Source organism: Doryrhamphus excisus, chromosome 6 (assembly GCF_030265055.1).
Source record: "Doryrhamphus excisus isolate RoL2022-K1 chromosome 6, RoL_Dexc_1.0, whole genome shotgun sequence".
Classification (NCBI taxonomy): domain Eukaryota; kingdom Metazoa; phylum Chordata; class Actinopteri; order Syngnathiformes; family Syngnathidae; genus Doryrhamphus; species Doryrhamphus excisus.
The window spans coordinates 3,279,881-3,300,058 of record NC_080471.1 but is presented as its reverse complement, the minus strand read 5'-3'; the positions used below and the strand labels follow the sequence as shown (position 1 = coordinate 3,300,058).

Below are 20,178 nucleotides of genomic sequence, written 5' to 3'. Positions count from 1 at the left end.
ACAAATGGCCCCCGAGGCTGCACTTTGGACACCCCTGCTCTCAACTCTCTATTGTGGTATACTGTGCTGTAGAGAGGGGAATCATAAACAGCACAAAACAAAACTATTTTAACATCCAAAACAGATGTTTTTAGAAAACAAAAATAATTTTTGAATTAAAGTACAAGTTTGCTGTAAAAGCATCTTACTTACATCCGGGGAGTACAGGTTTGCTGATGGAAGGGGTTTTTACGCCATTTGTTCCAAGGACGGTCCAATTCACAATCTCGAAGCGATAAAATGTTTCCTGTGTGCATCTTTTTTCTGCAAAAAGTAGTAAATGCTTGTTTTTAGGTTAAAGTAGCAGGGGCAATTTATTTACATGGTTTTTATTTATTGATTGATTTAGTGGTGTTCATCTGCCAATGTTGGCGGTTTACGTTTTATCTGGCGAAACAACAAGCGTCCGCTTCTCGACATAATATAGTGTTGGGCAGAAACCGGAAATTGTCCTTTTTGTACTTCCGGGTGTTGCATTAAGTTGTGTCCCTCCAAAATGTCCAACGTTGCTGCTGCTGTTGCGGCCGCTGCTGCAGCCGCCGCGGCGGCTTGTAGAGATCCAGCCGTCGACCGTTCATTGAGATCAGTGTTCGGTAAGTGTACCTTCTCTACATTTCTGTTTTGTAAAGATTATATATTAATATCATTTACATCAGTCTAATGTACATATTAGCTAGCTCGCTAACACACTGGAAGTCTAGGCTCGTGCCGTTCAAGTCAACAAGTAAACAAGTTTGACTTTGGTACTCGATTTTTTAAAACTAAAGTCACCTAAATTGTCAAAATGTTCTATTTTTGACTACGTTTTAGTGGGCAACATTCCATATGAAGCCACCGAAGAACAGTTAAAAGACATCTTCTCTGAAGTCGGACTTGTGGTTAGCTTCAGGTGAGTATCATCCCTCCATTTATTCGTCATTGTTTGTAGTAATGTTCCAAAACCCATATTTTGTTGCATTTAGCATTTTCTCTTTGTGAATGAAAAAAAAAAACCTGACAGTGAGCGTACTTCCCTGTAAGAAGGGTCCGTGCGGCCGTCCCTCAAAATGCATTTTTCATGATATCGATTGTATTAGATTTCGTATACATGTTTGTTGGGTAGATTACTTCATCTTCAAATTCGTATTGGATTTATATTGAGTGTTGGAGCACATCAAGTGCTTGGAAAATGAAGTAGAACGTTAAGCTTTTCAAACTCGTGGCTGGCGCTATAGGCATATAAGATAAGACTAATATAGGATATTCATTTACTTTAATATCTATATGCAGACGAAATTTCATTAAAAATATTTGCAGGAAATATAAATTTTTTGGCCACAAAATACTACATGTCACATTTGAATTATTAGTGTGGGGTAAAAAAATAACACACTGTGTGCTGCTGCACTGCAGTGTGAGGTATATACTAGGGATAAGGCCGATATGGATTTTTTTCGGGCCGATGCTGATTTTTTTTTCATCACCCTTAGCCGATGGCCGATTATGGACTGCCGATTTTGCTTGGGTCAATATTTGTGGTCGATAATGCTTTTGCTCCCTCAATTTAGATGAAAAAATGACAATGATAACAAATATTACACGTCTCAAGTTTAACATCCACTTGGCGTTCATGTTTCCTATTTCAAAGCAGGTGGCAATATTTCAACTAAGTTTAACCGTTAGATACTTTCACCACTTTTGCAGTGGGGTAGGGGTACTGCGTCTGCATGAGCTGCGGGGTCTTCCGGCAACACAAAGCTGCCCATGGATGCCTGTCTGTAAATCATGTGGGAAAAATACATTGGCGAACCCATGCGCGTATCGGCCGATACTGATTCAAGTAAAGAACGCAAATATCGGCCCGATATATCGACCGACTGATGTATCCGTTCATCCTTAGTATATAGACATGAAAAATATAACATTTAATTTTCTTTTCAGGACTCTTTGTCGAGTGATGTAAATTGATATTCTGTTGACTAAGTTATATTTTGTAGTACGGTTGTACTTGCCAAGGTCTGTGTGTTGAGCACAGATTTTGCCTTGCTCAATGTTAACATGATTGGGACAAAAGGCACAATTTTCCGGTATAAAATCAGATCTAACTTTAATATTTGTGTAGAAAAGTGAATGAGGCATCAAATTAAGGTTGAAGAAAATTGTAAATATTTGTAACATTGCTATTGTTAGTCATTGTATTTCATTCATATTGTATTTGATTCATTTTATGAATCAAATTAGCGAGTCGGCTGCACGGTGGCCGAGTGACTAACTTGTACATTGAAAATTATGGATGTTTGTTTTCTTGCTGGTCAGGTTAGTATATGACAGAGAGACTGGAAAGCCAAAGGGTTATGGCTTCTGTGAATACCAAGACCAGGAAACTGCGCTGAGCGCTATGCGGAACCTCAATGGCAGGGAGTTCAGCGGTCGAGCTCTGCGTGTTGACAACGCGGCCAGTGAGAAAAACAAGGAAGAGCTTAAAAGTAAGTCTTTTGATAGCCACACTTGCAATGTCATTGCAATTTTGATTTTGTCAATCTGTCTGTCTTTCATAGGTTTGGGAACTGGAGCACCCATTATTGAGTCCCCGTATGGGGACAGCATGCCGTCCGAGGAGGCTCCAGAGTCCATCAGCCGAGCTGTGGCCAGTTTACCACCGGAACAAATGTTTGAACTCATGAAACAGATGAAGGTACGTCTAGTCTTCCATGTTATTTTTATACATGTGGTACTGTGTGTAATTGGAGGGGAAACACTGTTTTTCAGCTGAATAACTGTTTCTTCTTTACAGCTATGTGTCCAGAACAGTCCCCAGGAGGCAAGGAACATGCTGCTTCAGAACCCTCAGCTTGCCTATGCTCTGCTGCAGGCCCAGGTCGTCATGCGTATTGTTGACCCCGAAATCGCCCTGGTGAGAAATACAGTGACTACTAAGAATATCTCTTTTGCACATGGGCACTCGTGCCAGTTTTCATTGATTTATCACGTATACAGAAAATGCTCCACCGCCAAACCACTGTCCAGCCGCTCATTTCAAGCGGTCCGGGGGCAGCAGCAGCACCAGTTAATCCAGCACCTGCACAGCCCAACATGCAACCCCCTCAGCAGCAGCCTGTGGTAGGCGCACCATTGATGTTCACCACTTATATGGCATCTTGTGTTCAAACATATTCTTTGGTTAAAGGGGGCCTATTATGGTCATTTTTCGACCCTTTGTATTGAGTTGTGGGCTCCTATAGAGCAGCTACACACGGTAACCCGCACAGAAAGCTTTCTAGATCTTCCAGAATACAGCTTGTATCCGGGAATTCCCATATAAGTAAGTCCGGTTCGTTGTGACGTCACAGGGAGCTGATGTTAATAAAAGCTCTCTGAAACAGAGTGGTCAGAGCCAAACGTCTTTCAGGGCCAACATTATCTGAAATGTTGGCATCATTTAACACAAGAATACAACATTTATATGTCAGAAAAGTGTTGGGGGGGCATAATAGGTCTTTTTTAAATGGTGATAACTGAGTCAAGTTAACTTGTAGTTATTAGTAGTGGTGTTGTATTGTGTAGCATTCTGCCAACTTGCCACTGGCACAAATTTTGATTGTGCATTGTTCTGCACTATGTTGTGGCAATGTGTGTCATTTAGATCAGTAGTCCTCGACCTTTTTGAGTGTACGCACAGACAGACAGACACACAGTGTAATCGAGCTTATGTCTGACTGCACTGAACAAAATCAAAGTAACTTACCACATTGAATTAAGAGAACAAAATGAATACAGGCTCACCATTTGTACCAGTTTAGACTTTTTATTCCAGAGAGATTATCGCATCATTGTTTGATGTGTTGGGGACAGGCATTGTGGTAACATGAATGAACCTTTGGGTTTTTGCACTGCTCCAATTCAACACAGACGTAACATCATCAAACCTTTTATGCATTTGCCGTTTGGAAACGGCAATGAGGTGAAAGAAGAAAGTGGAAAATATCAGTCTATTTGTGGCTGCATTGGAGAAAGCCTTATGGATAGGCCTGTTGGATATCAAAATCTGCTTGTAATTTGTGCCACAAAATTTTGTCGATATTCAATATTATCGCAACATTTCTAGACAATTTTTCATTCATTGTAGTCATGAGCGGTAACATTCACATTTGTACCACTTGTGTACCACTTGTGTACCGTGTACATTAGCTCGACATAGACGTTGCCTGTCTCTGTGTATGTATGTTTTTGCAATGGAGCCACTGTCAACTCTGGGGGCGCGCACCGTTTTGCACTGTTTTGTTTATATTTGCTGACCAAATGCCTCAGCAAACGTTGACTGTCAGGACCAGGGAGCCGCTGCCCGAGCACCTCCATCAGTACTTTCTTTCCCCCGGTTGAGAAAACTGTCCGTGTTGGTCGCCGTCGTTGTAAATGCGCATATTGTGTTCATTCTGTTCTATGGATGTGGCATTCACCTGAAAATCACCTTTGTGCTGTCATTCACGTTAGTGTATGCCGAGGAAGTGAGCTCACAGAACTGGCTAACTGCAGCTAGGATAGTAGCTAGTGGGTCGTAGCCCCGCCTCCACAAAGAAATAGTTCAATAAGTCGATTTATCCATTATCATGATGGGCCTGCTTTTGGAGCCTTCACATCTATGGTGTGCTCAAGGACGCCAAACAAAGTGTGAATAAACGCTCAGGAAGAAACAATGAAACAAAACAATATAAACATACAAACACTGCCGGCTTTCAAACAGTATATTATTTGTCCCATATCATACCACTCTCATAAGAGAGCCACGCTTGCCATGGCATGCATTATTCATTCATTCATTTATTTTCTACCGCTTATCCACACGAGGGTCGCAGGCATTATATATGCTAAAATATTTAACTTAATTAATGAAATAAATTATTTATGGCTATTAACGCCATTCTTGTTTGACAGCTGTAGTAATTACAGTATTATTGGAGTTACAACATTGCAGCACTACCGATGGAAAGGGTACGCAAGTAATTATATATCATTACATGTGTATAATGGTTATAATGTAATACTACAAAAGTTGCAGTTGCTCATGGGATTCTAGAGTTGCTAAATGGATAAATATTTAGTAAGAAATTAAAGATACCAGTTACCAGTGTATTATGACGCATGTTCTTAGTCAAAATGACTGCTAAATGATGCCCAGTATTCACAATAATTAAGTAATTTACTACTTTATTTTTTGTGTCGTGTGACCAGGCTGGAATGCATGTCAATGGAGCGCCTCCCATGATGCAGCCTCCCAACATGGGTGTGGTCCCTGGAACCATGCCTGGACCCGGACAAGTTCCTGCCCCCGGACCGGTTGGCCCTCCAGGTAATTTCCATCCAAGGAGTCATTTAATGTTCCACGTCATGCAGGTCACGCGTACTTGGTGATAAGCAGCATCACTTCAATTTTTAGTTAGATATTCCTTTCCAACGGCAGTGCTTTGCTGTTTGTTCATTGTTTTGTTTTTAAATGTTATTTCATTCATTCGTATAGACAGTTATTTTCTCTTACTGTTATTTGTCTGCTTGAAAAAAACAAGCTGAATATTTATAACTCTTTAGTAGAATATTCTGAGCTTAATGCTTTGCACCAAGCCTCCCTCACTGTGATCACTAGGGGGCGCCACAGCCTTGTAAAAGTGTCTGTGTGCTTGAAGCTAAAAGTTTTCGAGTCTCAATGTTGTCATCCACCAACCATGTTTTGTAACATTAAAGTCATCCGTTCTCATGCAATATCACCAGCACACTTCTACAATCCTCTTTGAAAGTGCTGCTTTGCTCTTTGAGACTTGTGTTCTTTTCCACTCTTAATGCTGGCTCAGGAAACCTTCAGCATTCTCCCACGGGAGCATCTGCACAAGCTGCTATCGAGCGGCCTCAAGGTATCACTGTCCCTCCTCCTCAGTCAGTCCTGCAGACCTGCCAACATGTTTTTCGCATTGTGCACACACATTTTGACCCTTGAATACGCTTGCACGCTTTGCTGCTCTCCAGGTTCGCGTTTGGTTGCATCTCACCAATGTTGGTGTCATAGTTGGCCTCTGAAGCCTGGATTCTACTATTGGCTTGAGGTGCCAGTATACACTGTCAGTTAGCGCCTCTCCATGCAAACCCTCTTGTGTGGTATGATGTGCACCTTAAAGGCATAGTTTGGATTTTTTTTTTTTTTGCATTAAGTTGTATGACATCCCCATCAGCGGTGTAGTGCATCAATGGTGACTCTTCCCCCCAAGAGGTCTTACAGTAAACTTTGCTATGTTAAGCTGCTGAAGCTAAATTAGTATGCAGTGGGGCCTGAGTTGAACTAGGAGGAGCTGGAAGACAATCACAAGTATGAGATGAGAATCTGGGCAAGCGAGCGAGTGACTTGGCTAGCTGATGGTATTTATTTCACATTGCGGCGGAAGATGCCAGAGAGCTGCGGAGAGATCAAGCACACCTTGAGGCTGGTGACCACGGCGATGAGGAGCAAATACTTCTGGCAATGAACAATCTAACATAATTAGAAACAATGGCTTTACTTCTCTTTTTAACAGATTTGATGTAATAGCCGCATCAGCGCTGCAACTGCAGAGCCAGCATTAGCATTTAGCTGTTCCTTTTACGAAGAACCTTCTGAAGGAGTGTTGTGCGCCAACTGTGCACACTTTCAGACAGCAATACGACATCCCATAACCAAATGCAGTAAATAGATGATGATGGGGTATTAAGCAGGTCTGCAGAACCTTGCCATTCCTCCTCTATGAAGCCTCCATGGGCCTCCTTGTCCATGCCTGCCCCCAAATCTCTACTATGTGTTTTTGTAATTCTGAGTCTTAAGTGACAAAAACATAATAGTCCTTTTATTTAGTGACTTACTTTTACCCAGTGCAGCTATCAACTGGCAAGTGAATGCAGTTGGCTACACAGAATACTATGGAAACATTCCGTCAAGCCCAGATGAGCTTTCATTATATTAGAAGTAGAACATTTCATCAGGTGGTGAAATGTAGGCGCCTGCCATCCGTTGTCTTGACAGTGCACTGTGTGCAGCAAGCAGGGTGTAATTAATGTAAGCTACGTCCTAACACTGACACACCCGTCGCATTGGATCCTCACACATACCTCTGACAGCAACATTCCCACGCCCAACAAAGCAAAACACTAGTTCCATGAGCGCCACATGTTTCATCTTCTGGCTTTGCCTCTGTTGGAGCCTACCTTCGTGGACACCAAGCTGCCATTATTTGTCCTCCTACATATTGTATGCCCATAATGTCGGTGTCTTGTTCCCAAATGTGCTCACAAAGAGTTTGATCCCTCCTGTCATGGTAACAGATGCAGGTTTTCATAGATACATCATACAAAAAAACACACCACCCACCCCGCCCATTACCTTTTTTAATTATAGCATGCATTCCCTGGCTCCTCGAATGTCAAATCACATTTCCGCTCACGGCGACACTGTTTTTTTTGTTATTTCAGATTCTTGTGTGAGTCAAACCTAAATTGCTTGATAAATATGGACCCTTTCACAATAAGAGTCCTGGGTTTGTAATCTTGCAATAGAGCAGGAAAAACCCTTGTTAGTGATTCACTTTACCTGTAATCCCATGACCTCATTTCAGGGTTTTCCCGTAATGTTGCTCAACCTTAATGTGACAAGCCCTTATCATGTTTTATGGTCACATGACCTGTTCTTATTGCTGTAGAGTCCGGGCTTAATGCAGTCTCCGTCTCCCTGAGCCTTTTGAGTCTTCAAGAGCAGTCCCATTTAGTTTTTTTTTTTTTTACTCCGGTCCAGCTTAGTATGTGCAATACTGTTTTTATGGTAACATTCACAATGTGCACAAGTTAAAATATTACAATGCAAACAGAATGGGACTGGGATGAAATATCATCACGTTGCCAATGAAAACTGAATCTTACGATAAGGGGGACGTATGAAAAGCAAGGTTTCCCTGTTGGCTCAGATGGCCAACTAGTAGCGATTGAATCATCGCTGCCTCTGCTGGTGGCAGCCCGGTAGTGCACGTCACTTAATTCTGCATAATAGACAGATTACTTTGTCCTCGGTCAAAGTGGTGGTAACGGTATTGTATTTCGTTCTAGTCGGTTTTCATATTTTTCCTTGTCATTTAGGAGGGGGCGGCATCCCCCCCAGAGGTCTGCTGGGTGACGGCCCCAATGATCCCAGAGGGGGCAGTCTGCTGTCGGTCACAGGAGAGGCCATTGAACCCAAGTGAGACATTAACACTGTACTGTAAGCCGTATACACACTAAAGCTTTACCAATTCAACTGTCTATTTCAGTCGAGGCTACATGGGGGCACCTCCACCCCACCCTTCGGCGCCTGTGCACATGCCCCAAATGGGAGCCGGGCCCCCACCGGATATGAGAGGGCCTCCAATGGACATGAGGGGCCCGCCGCCTATGGGTGAACCCCGAAACATGATGGGTGACCCAAGGGGGCCTCCCATGATGGAGCAGCGGGGACCTCCGATGGAAAACAGAGGTGAGCTCCAGTGTCAGGCTGAGATGTACGTTATCTTTTCCTTGAGTCTGTAGTATAAGGAAAAACATGCTTACTTCCTGATGAGACAGGGCAGGGCGTGTCTCCTGAGCAGCACCTTCATCCACTGCTGCCCATACTGCTGTATCAATGTGAACACATTTTGGTGGGCCGCTGGGGCTACAGATGTGACTGAGGACTGAATGAATAATGGCTAGCTTTTTATCAATTCAAATCCACGATTATTTGAATGATTAAATGTTGTGGCTTTCCGTCTATCCGCAGGTCGTGATCCCAGAGCGATGGACGCCCGTGGTCCTGTGGCTGGCCAGAGGGTACCCATGGCGGGAGGAATGCTTGGCCCCATTCCCCACAACATGGGCCCCAATGTGCCCCTCCCTCAGCGACCGGTAAACATATCTGAAAATGGAAACAACCCTTCCCTCTGCAAAGACAGTCATAGGACAGGGTCAATAGAATAGCAACAATCACCATCAGTAGGCAAATGGATGACATGAATTCAGCGTTAGCATGTTCAATATTACAACAGGCAGCTCTAATATTCACATATGAGCTTGGATGGGCTTTTTATGGTTGGTTTTCATTTTACACAACCCAAGAACTCGAAAGGCTTACAGGGTTCACTGTTAAGATGATTCCACAGTAGGCCTACTCTGAGGAAAAATGTCTCTTTTGATGATAAAGGTTGCCAACCCCTAGGATAGTCCAATTATCACCTTCTCACCGAGCCAGCTAGCTAACAACAAACAAGCCCACAAGTACAGCGAGTGCAATCGTAGTTGCTGATGGCGTGAATATGGAAAGGAATGCAACGGAGGACCGACATATGAAACGTGAGCTCGGATAATCATTAAGACGCCTGATAAACACTGCAAACATCTGCTGTGTTTATCTGTAGGGTCCTGGCCTTTCTGGAGTTCCTCCATCAGGAGGCGGTGGCTTCAGCCCAGGCCAGAACCAAGTTTCTACACAGGACCAAGAGAAGGTGGATATCACATCTGAGGGAATGGGGAGGTTTTACCATGAAGACATTATTGTCTCACTGCTTTGATTTGCTTGTGTCTAACTCCCCCTTGTCCCGCAGGCCGCACTGATTATGCAGGTACTGCAGCTGACCCCAGAACAGATCGCCATGTTGCCCCCCGAGCAGAGGCAGAGCATCCTCATCCTCAAAGAGCAGATTCAGAAAACGGCAGGGGGTGCACCTTGATGGTCCGCCGGGTAAAAGCATCAGGTAGGCCGTCTTTCCTAGTCCAAGTATTAGCAGCATTTTCTTGCAGAATCTAAACATATTTTCCATATTTCCACTTTATTCATGTCAAATATGAATAATTATGCAACTTCTATCCTTAAACTATTGACTTTTTAGCATATGACAATTTAATGTCAGCATTATCACTTTCATCGAATTTACTCCTGTAGTATAATGAATTCAGTCTCGTCAGACACGACTAGAATACTCGTTTCTTTCTTTTTGATTCTCACTTTACCTAAGCCTAATGCAAGCATCCCATGTTTCTTCCAGTCTGCCCTCCACCTGGAGATCTTTCATTAGTTGGGATGATTGTATATTTTTGGCCTTTTTTGTTTGTTTTTTTACATCAAAACATCATCTTTGAGGATTCCACCAGGTTTCATCCTTTTTTTCGTCTCATGTGATATTCTCCCTTGATTTCATCAATAAAACAAAACACAAAAATCATAAAACACAAGAACTTTTATTCTTCATTGATGCAAAAAGAGTTTCCATATAAGTGCTTAAACTCTTCCTGTAATTCCTTAAAAGACGACTGGCCTTCATGGATCATTTACCACACGTGCCACTTGCTTCCTTCTTCCTTTCCTTACCAGTCCTGATAAAGCTAATGCAAGGATATTCATTGGCAAGCAGCAATAAATCATTGACGGTTTTGCAGATGCCCGTTTCCTTTACCGGTAAAATACAAGTGTGTGTGTGTGTGTGTGATCATTCATTTACAGCTTATTTTATTTTTGTACAAAGTGCATATGTTTATTTACATTGCCTTGGTCTTACTTCATAGTTGTCGTAGAACATTGCAAAAGCTGTATCAGCTGTAACTAAGAGAAATATTCCTATACATTAACAAGTGTAAACTTCAAAGATAAAACATTGCATTGGTAACAACCATGAAAAGGCCCATTACATCAGAACGAGGGCTACAGAGAGGAAAAATATCAAAAATATCACTTCTTTATGTAAGATGCTAAAACCAATTCATCATGGCCATGCTACGCTGTTAAATATGTTTAAAGAAAAGCAGCCTCGGTCTGTCGTTACAATACGGCATGGGTCCATTACAAAGCTAGTTGTGGGCGGGACTTTTGACTTTTAAATTAGGGGTGCACGATAAATCGGGCCAATCTGATCTCACACCGATAGCATCAAAAATATCTCCAATGAAGTGGGATTACCCGTACTGTGCTACATGTGTGTTGGCATGAGCAAATCAAGCGCTCCTTTTTTGTGACTTTCTGCAAATGGACTGTTGTCGCGTCCCCCTAGCGCACATGTAAACAGATGGAGTGGGACACTAAACAGACTCCGCAAACATAAGGCGGGGTGGGCAAACTTCACACACCCTAACCCTTATCGGCCACCTGAAAATGGCAGAATTGTTCCAACGCACAGGGCTTGTTCCTATCGTCACGGTGTTTGAAGTCTTGAAGCAGGAAGTTATTGGTATCAACTTTAAATATACTGCGTATATATCTATATATCGTGCATCCCTAGTTTAAATATTTTAAGTTTGCTCCAAACAAGGACTTACTGATTTACTCAACGATCCAGATTGTTGCTAGAAGGGAAAATGCACCAGTGGAACAACACACCCTGCATTGTTTTTGACACAATTTGACACACACACGTCTGGTTGCCGTGCAGCTTTCTCATCATCTGTTCTGTCTTTTTGTAATTAGCCGTGAGCGACATTCCCCAACAGGTCTTGCGTAAGGAAACCTGCATCGTCGTCTTTTTATTGCTCAGAAGTTCTCCTTGTTGAAGTAGAACTTGGTCTTGCGCGGATCCACGTCTGAGAATTTGGCACACTTCTTCTCCAAGACCGTTGCCAGAGCCGCCGGGCCGCACAGGAAGGTTCCCACCACGGCCCTGAAACAGACACATGTTCAGGACGTCTTGTTTTGGTCGCTAGTTTGAATTGAAAAATAGAATCCTTCTTACGTGGGGTTCTCTTTGCGGACTTGTTCAAACTCTTTGTCCCAGTTGGGTCTTCCATAGTGAGTTTTCTGTTTGAGACCAGTCACCACGTCGGTCTCCTTGTCAAAGTGCACCATGGCGTGATTGGCCTTTTTGGAAGAGGACATAATTAACACCACACCCTTTTTTATGTTTTGCCAAAGAAATACAAACATGGCTTTGATCCCATCCGGTCAGAAAGAGCTTGTAGGTGAGGAAATCCCCGATGCCCCTCTCCTCCATTTCCCTCTCCAACACCTGCAGGAGGTCGGCGAACCATTCGAAGGCGTGGGTTTCACGGCAGAGCCAGTAGAAGTAGATCTGGAACCAGGAAGTGAAAATAATGAGGCCAATTACGCAAGACTTAATGGTGATGGGTGTGTTGACTTTAAAGCTCGGCGCAGGCAGGTTGCAATCATTCAGACAATTGAAACTAAATATACTGAGACCAGTAATGAGAACACAAGGATTGGTAATTGTATTTTTAAAAGCATCACTCCCACTGAATATAACACTGAGGGCAGGTTGAGCATGGCCAAATATGTTTGTTTTTTTTTTTTATTAGTTTTTAAATGTAAAAGAGGTGTGTGTAGCCAATTTGTGCTATGGTGGCGTCATGAACACCGACTTCAACTGAGGCAAGTAAGGCCTGCCGTTCTTTACATGTTGTGGGGTCTTTTGTGACCCCTTCGCTGAGTCGTTGCTGCTTTCTTGGGCTATTTTTTGGTTGGCCAACCACAACTGGGAACTGTTGCGTGTTTTTGCCATTTGTGGATTAATGGCTTTCACTGTGGTTCACCGGAGTCCCAAAGCTTTAGCTTTATAACCACTTCCACACTGATAGATCTCGATTATTTATAAATACAATACAATTCCAAAAAGTCACAAAGTATTGTCCTGAAATGCAGTACTACAATGCGGCAAAGGTGCCTTTTAAAGGATTACGTGAGCTGAGTCACAGATGCCAAAGTTGCTTCCCCGTATTGCACCCTATAGCGCTCAATAAACCTGTTCGACACGACTTCAGGTGTGCGTGGGCTGTGCTAAAGCATTCGAGACAATAGAGGTCATTCCGCATGACTGCGCCATTAAAGTCAAAACGGCAACAGAAGGTGAGGGGTCAGGCTCCATTACCTTTCTGGTACGCAGCTTGGGGTTGGACTCCTTAAACTTGTACCAGATGGACTTCAGGATGGAGGCAAAGGGGGTGACTCCGATGCCGGCGCCGACCAGCATGCTGACCTCGTAGTCAAACACGTCCTCGCTGGCAGTACCGAAGGGGCCGTCCACGCCCATTCTGTTGGATTAACATTTCATAATAAACATTACTCAACTTGTACCGCTCATCACAGCAAGTCAGCCACCCCAAGGTGCCGCGTTTGTACGATTAGGGCACAAGTTGTACACATTTAACTTTAATGTAGTATATATGTCTTAGTATTTGCACTGATACTTAAATACTTTAGATGAATGAATGCTTTACTGCCAATGCTTGTCCCAGCATTCATTGGCTTCATTTTTTTAGCCCAATTAAACCACCGTTATTATATAGTAATAGTATATCATAATGTGTGTTTTCAGATCAAACAAATTTCAATATTAGTCAATGACAACACAACTGAACATAAAATATAGCTTTTAAAGGGGACAACTCATTTTGACCTCTTTGTATTGAGTTGTGGCGTCTCATAGAGCAGCTACACTTGATAACCGGCACAGATCTTCCAGAATCTGCACCTATTCCAGCTGGATTTCCAAAACGGTCTGTTTTCATTGATTCTACTTTGGACATGCCCACTCTGCTGTGATTGAAGAGTGAGGAAAAAATCCAGACCTACATGCCTGTGTGGAAAAAGTGATACCCCCCCCCCCCCAGTTAACCGAAATTAATTGAGCTCTATCAGTCTGGAAGAGGTTATAAAGCAATTTCTAGAGCTTTGGGGCTCCAGCCAACCACAGTGAGAGCCATTATCCACAAATGCCCAACACATGGAACAGTGGTGAACCTTCCCAGGAGTGGCTGGCCAACCAAAATGACCCCAAGAGCGCAGCAACAACTCATCCAAAGGGTCACAAAAGACCCCACAACAAAATCCAAAGAACTGCAGGCCTCACTTGTTACGGTCATTGTTCATGACTCCACCATGAGAAAGACACTGAGCAAAAATTGCAGTTTTGAGACAAAAATCACTGCTGAAAAAAAGAACATGAAAGCTTGTCTCAATTGTACCAGAAAACATCTTGATGATCCCCAAGACCTTTGGGAAAATACTCCAAGGAAGGTGTGCGTTTCCTTTACATCTGGCATGAAATAACGCATTTCAGAAAAAGAACATCATGCCAACAGTAAAATGTGGTGGTGGTAGTGTGATGGTCTGGGAAGTCTTGCTGTGATTAAATGGCTGAATGACAACAATTGTGGAAAGATGAGAGGGCCAAAAGATGTCCATTTGTTTGATCTGAAACATTTCAGCGCCAAACATGTAAACGATAAGAAAATAGGATGTCATCTTTCACTAACGTGTCCCATGCTCGGCGCTTCGCGTTCCTCCAAATATTTTTGTGGCACCTTAGGTGAAGCTTAAATGTCTCCGAATTCACACGCCAAAGAATTCCACTCTTTATGTTGAAGCTTGGCTGCACAGCAGGCAAGTGGTTAGCGAGTTTGATCCCACCCTCGGCCATCTCTGTGTGGAGTTTGCATGTTCTCCCCGTGCATGCGTGGGTTTTCTCCGGGTACTCCGGTTTCCTCCCACATTCCAAAAACATGCTAGGTTAATTGGCCACTCCAAATTGTCCATAGGTATGAATGTGAGTGTGAATGGTTGTTTGTCTATATGTGCCCTGTGATTGGCTGGCCACCAGTCCAGGGTGTACCCCGCCTCTCGTCCAACAGCTGGGATAAGCTCGTCTCCCAGCATGGAGTCTAGAGCCCATACACCAATTTGACGCCGCATTTGCACATTTTAGGACACCAACTAGCATAAACGCTCGACTCCCATCATTCCCATGACGACTTGAGTGTTTGCCTCTCAGCATTTCCACAGTAAAACACCGATGAGCCAACATGGCCTTTGTAGGCATTTAGACTGAGTATTTCCCAAAGGAGCGTTACGAGGAGGCCTGTGTAGGAACTGAACTCACTTGGGCCCCTGCGCCCCCTCCGGGAGCTGCTGCATGATGCTGATGAGTTTGTCGGTCCAGTCCCCGGCCGAGCGGATGTGGACGCTGAAGAAGTCCTCCTCGGGGGCAGACGTCATGGTGAAGGGGTGCCACTCCAGCTGCGAGATGGCCGGACAGTTGAGGAAGACATACTGGCCCACTTCCATTTTGAAGCCGCTCTTGACCAGCTGCAACTCGAGCACCTTGGATGGCCGTAAGACGATCTAAACACACAAAGAAGGTGAGCTGGCGTCGGGGGGTGGGTGGGGCCTGACAGATGATGTCACCAGTGAGGTCCGTACCTTTCTGTATTGGACTGTTTGCAAGTAACGAACAAGACGCAGCAGGCGCTCACACAGGTACAGAATCATGGGGCCGATGACCCACATCCATGTCTGAAACGCAGCCGCAACATCAGGAGCTGCAGCTCCAACTTCCGCTCTTCTGGAAAGACTTTGTCTACGGGAGACCCACCTGTGGGAACCCTCCTGCAAACTGAGGGATGGGACATTCCGGAACCCGCCCCCAGTCGGCAATGCGGTCCATGCAGAGGGTGAAGTTGTGCCGCGGGTTGGTGTCTGTCTGACTTCTCACGATGCGCCTGCACGGGACAGCAAGACTTGGTGAGCTGCTGGAAGAAAGATCGGAACCGGGGGAAGGGGTGGTGGTGCTCGTACCCCGCGCCGTGAATGACGAGGCCGGCAAAGAAGATGATGAAGAGGTGATGCGTGTACCAAAACACCTCAAAGTAGCTGCGGCGGATGACCTCCATGGAGGAAGTGATGATGAGGATGAGGGCCAGCGTGATGATGACCCCCGTGATGCCGGCGATGGTGGTGAAGACCACGTAAGATGGAGTCTGCTGTGGATCCTGACGCACACAAAAAACAGTCGGACAGCGACACAACATACAGCAATGAGAGGCACATTCTTATTTTTGATTGACAAGCTCATTTGACAGTGCTTATTATTGTTTGTAGAACGATTATTATAGCATTATTCTGAGGCGGTCCTAATATTTTGGTTCCCAACAGAGATATGATTAATGTTGCATTAGTTATTTACATACACACATTTTTGTCTGAAAACATTTGTAATATCCATCTATCCATCCATCCATTTCCCTCCGCTTATCCGGGTCCGGGTCGCGGGGGCAGCAGTTTCAGTAGCGAAGCCCAGACTTCCCGGTCCCCGGCCACCTCCTCCAGCTCCACCGGGAGGACACCAAGGCGTTCCCAGACCAGCTGTGAGACATAATCCCTCCAGCGTGTCCTAGGTCTGCCCCGGGGCCTTTTCCCGGCTGGGCATGCCCGGAACACCTCACCAGGGAGGCGTCCGGACTAGATGCCCGAGCCACCTCAACTGACTCCTCTCCATGTGAAGGAGAAGCGGCTCACCCTTCCTCCCGGATGGCTGAGCTCCTCACCCTTCCTCCCGGATGGCTGAGCTCCTCACCCTTCCTCCCGGATGGCTGAGCTCCTCACCCTTCCTCCCGGATGGCTGAGCTCCTCACCCTTCCTCCCGGATGGCTGAGCTCCTCACCCTTCCTCCCGGATGGCTGAGCTCCTCACCCTATCTCTTAGGGTGAGTCCAGCTACCCTACGGAGGAAACTCTTTTCAGCCGCCATCTCATTCTTTCATGACCCAAAGCTCATGACCATAGGTGAGGGTGGGGACATAGATCCACTGGTAAATTGGTAAATTTACTGGTAAAAGAGAGCTTTGCCTTCAGGCCCAGCTCTCTTTTCACCACGACGGTCCGGTACAGCGACCACATTACTGCCGCTAATAACTATTTTCATTTACTGTTTATCATTCACCAAACTAATGTTTTGTGGGCCCGAGTCCTGGGACTAAATGAATCATTTTGCCAGTCTCGGTTTTATTGCCAAGTGTGTCTGTTTTCCTCGTCTCTGGCTTCCAAACAGGCAGGAAGACGGTTCACGCTGCGTTGCTTTCAGCACCTTGGTGCATTTGTCCCATAGAACAACGGCATGAACGGAGTGAGCTTTTTTGTCAGTCATACAGTCTTTGTCTTGGTGGGCGGAGGCGGGGCTGCTTGCATACACACGGGGTAAAAGAATATGTCATAGTCATGGTAGACATGTGCTTGTAAGAGGGGGCGGGATCTGACGGAGGGCGGATCAACTGAGAGCGGTTTTAACGGCGTCTGTGTGAGCGAGTGACTCACGATGTCCGTCCTCCGAAAGGGGTTCAGGTAGGTGGTGTTGTCTGTGTCCTCCAGGTTGGATAGCGCCGTGCTGAGCTCGTCATAAAGGCCCCGCCTGCTGTTGTTGTACCACTCCATGTTCAGGAGGTGGGCGATGACGTGCACGGCTGGAGGACAATGACCAGACGTTTGAACAGTGAAAGACGCCATGCTATCGTTTTAATGACATGCCATGAAGATAATGAAGAACTGGTTTGCGCTGGTCGACTGTGAATAAGGCCACTTTCTCACTACGTCAATATTCCCCCATCTGCCATGCTAGTAGGGGGGTAGGATATTTCAAAAACTAACATCTCACTGCAACATGGAGTCCATTGATAAGTGCACTTCCTGATAAGACGACATGTCTGATGACGTTTGGTACGGAGGGAATGTAGACGTTATAAGGAAAGAAAGGAAATCACAACATCATCATTACAAGCAATGACATCCAAGCTGACCTGTCATCAAGGCGATCATGTAGGCAACCATCTTGTGGAAGTCGATGTTCTTGTCCAGCTGCTTCCTCAAACTACGACTGCAACACTGAAACGCAATGCAAAAGTCATTCAAAGACTTGCTATGCAGGCAGCAGCAAGCTCAGGGAATGAAGATATTTGATCCCGCCATCCTATTTGGTTGACTCACCTTGAGAGCCTGGGCAAAACCGTTACAAAAAGAAATAACAAAATACATAAAAATCCGAGTGTGACCCTTCCGTTGCACTACAGTTTGAAGCATGCAGACATGAACTCATATGGAAATGGAGACAATTAAGGCAAACAACAAAGTCTGCAACATGAAGCCTGCCTCTCGAAAGCCGAATTGGAATTTGGCTCGTATAATGTTGGGAATTTTTAAGCTAGAAAACATACTATTAGAATAAATGGGAATAAACAGTAACTAATATGGGTTATGTCCAATAACCAGTCCAAAGTTGGAGACACATTCACAGTCAATAGAATGAGAAGGCGTCCCCAAACTTTTGACTGGTCCTGTCAACATATTCATCTAATGTATTACACTTTTAACAAATTAATGATATCAATCAATAAACAAAATAAAACATTTAAAAATGTACAAATAAATTAAGACATGGAAAATATCCTCTTAGAGCGCAAAGCAAACATCTACAGCAAAAACACTCGTCAAAAATCTTCAGTATGAGATTTCTGCTACTTTTAGCAACATGCTGCAAAAAAGTTAGAACAATTTCATTTTGAAAATAGATACTGTAAAAAAATGTTAGCTTTTAGTTCCGTCAACTTATTTTTGTGCATCAGGTCAACTACATTTTGCTAAAAAGTTGAGACAACTAGAAATGTTCGGCTTTGATCCTCCCAACTAATCAAATGGTTCAGTCCACTTTCAAATGTGGGTGTGGCCAACTTTACAAGAGTGTGATGGCTTTTGCACATGCTCAGACGCTTGTGATGGCGCCCCTCGTACATGCACGCGCGCACACATCACAAATATCACCCCACACGCACGCGCGCGCACATACGTCACAAATATCACCCCAGACGCACGCACGTCACAAATTCGCGCGCGCGCGCGCACACACATCACAAATATCACCCCACACGCACGCGCGCGCACACGTCACAAATATAACCTTAATTAATAACTTTAATTGAACTTTTTGACTTTAATCCAAATTTCTGTTTGTTTTGTAACCAAATAGCCGATTTAAGATGGCATTTCTCCTTGTTATGATTTGTGTCAGATTTCAACCCGACTACTGCATTTAAGAAGCTGATACAAGAATACAATCAACAATAAAGTTACTGGTAAGCTGATGCGTTCTGGAAAAAATTCCAAGTTGACTCAACTTCAAAAAAATGTGTAACCTCGCTGACTTCAAATTGTGATTAAATGTAGCAAATTATTTCAGGTCATTTCAACACTAAACTAAGTTCCTCCAACTAAAAAGACCAAGTTCACGTGACTTATTGATTTGTTGTGGATTTTTAGGTCAGATAAGCAAATATTTTGGTTGTATCAATAATGTAAATCAAGTCATCAAACTCATTTCCAAATCAGGTTAACAAATTATTTCAATTAATTTCAATTTAATTGTGAATTTACTTAAGCTAATTAGTTAGACTAAATCAAAAGTCAATTGAAACGACTTGAGTTCTATTGTTGATACAACAAAAATATTTGAGCTAAAACAAATCAATAAGTCACGTGAACTTGATCTTTTAAGTTGGACAAACTTAGTTGGGAGTTGAAATGACCTCAAATTATTTGCTACATTTAATCACAATTTTAAGCCAGCGAGGTTACACATTTGTTTAAGTTGAATCAACTTGGATTTTTTTTTACAGTGTAGGGGGCCCCAAGAGGACCCCCGAGAAGGCCTCCCCGCCCCCCAACTTACCACGAGAGAGCCTCTGACGAGGGACAGCAGGTTCCGGCACACCGGGAGGAGGATCAGCATACAGTTGAAGTTGAGCACGGCGGCGGGGGCCCGGGCCCAAGCCAGAGCAGACTGACCCCCCCAAGACACCCCCACATGCATGAGTCTCACACCCGTTTGGATTGTTTTTTAGGACTTACCCCTAAAATATGTCGCGTGTAGAAGAACTGATCCCCCAAGTCATAGAAGAGATAGAACCAGACGAAGAGGAACGTGTTGATGCCCATCCACACCACCTGCAAACATCACAAACATAAACATACGCTAGTTTATGCCACATTTATGCCAATAATGATGATAATCAGGTCTCGAACACTCACCAGTGTGACAACGGTGACGCCATTGTTAATAATCCAGTTGGCCATGATGATCACCTGCAGGCAAATAGCACCAGGCTGCCACCTCTGCACTTTTAAAGGCTGCAGGCTCCTCCCCTGTGGGGGGGATAAATAACACACACAGCACATGCCGAGCTTGGAATTATTGAGCATTACCTCCAGGAGCTGAATGGCCACATTCCGACCTGCCCGGGACTCAAAGCAGAGGAATGAGGAGTGAGGAGTGAGGAATGAGGAATGAGGAAGCAGGTAAAGGAGGAATATAAAAATAGCTGCTGAAAC

General features: G+C 44.3%; 2 protein-coding genes across 3 annotated transcripts; one reads left to right on the top strand and one right to left on the bottom strand.

The window, feature by feature from the left end:
* Nucleotides 1-263: 263 nt before the first annotated feature.
* Nucleotides 264-10,417, top strand: cstf2 (cleavage stimulation factor, 3' pre-RNA, subunit 2). 2 transcript variants are annotated; one of them, XM_058075254.1, is made up of 14 exons: nt 264-632; nt 850-928; nt 2,335-2,504; nt 2,577-2,713; nt 2,813-2,932; nt 3,016-3,138; nt 5,248-5,365; nt 5,862-5,921; nt 8,161-8,260; nt 8,331-8,533; nt 8,816-8,940; nt 9,450-9,536; nt 9,636-9,785; nt 10,077-10,417. In XM_058075254.1, exons 1-13 carry the CDS (start codon nt 536-538, stop codon nt 9,759-9,761), a joined length of 1,545 nt encoding a protein of 514 aa, XP_057931237.1. In that variant the 5' UTR covers nt 264-535; the 3' UTR covers nt 9,762-9,785; nt 10,077-10,417. The 2 variants fall into 2 exon arrangements, with proteins under 2 accessions (XP_057931237.1, XP_057931238.1); XM_058075255.1 differs by lacking the exon at nt 5,862-5,921 and having other exon boundaries at nt 270-632; nt 10,077-10,414.
* On the bottom strand, nt 10,251-20,049 carry nox1 (NADPH oxidase 1). The gene is made up of 13 exons (XM_058075253.1): nt 19,879-20,049; nt 19,699-19,794; nt 19,520-19,630; nt 17,598-17,682; nt 17,119-17,264; nt 15,605-15,798; nt 15,402-15,528; nt 15,230-15,322; nt 14,910-15,151; nt 12,900-13,062; nt 11,940-12,086; nt 11,751-11,875; nt 10,251-11,678 (listed from the first exon to the last, which is right to left on the bottom strand). The coding sequence occupies exons 1-13, from the start codon at nt 20,047-20,049 to the stop codon at nt 11,552-11,554; spliced, it is 1,827 nt and encodes a 608-aa protein (XP_057931236.1). The 3' UTR covers nt 10,251-11,551.
* Between the last annotated feature and the right edge of the window lie 129 nt (nt 20,050-20,178).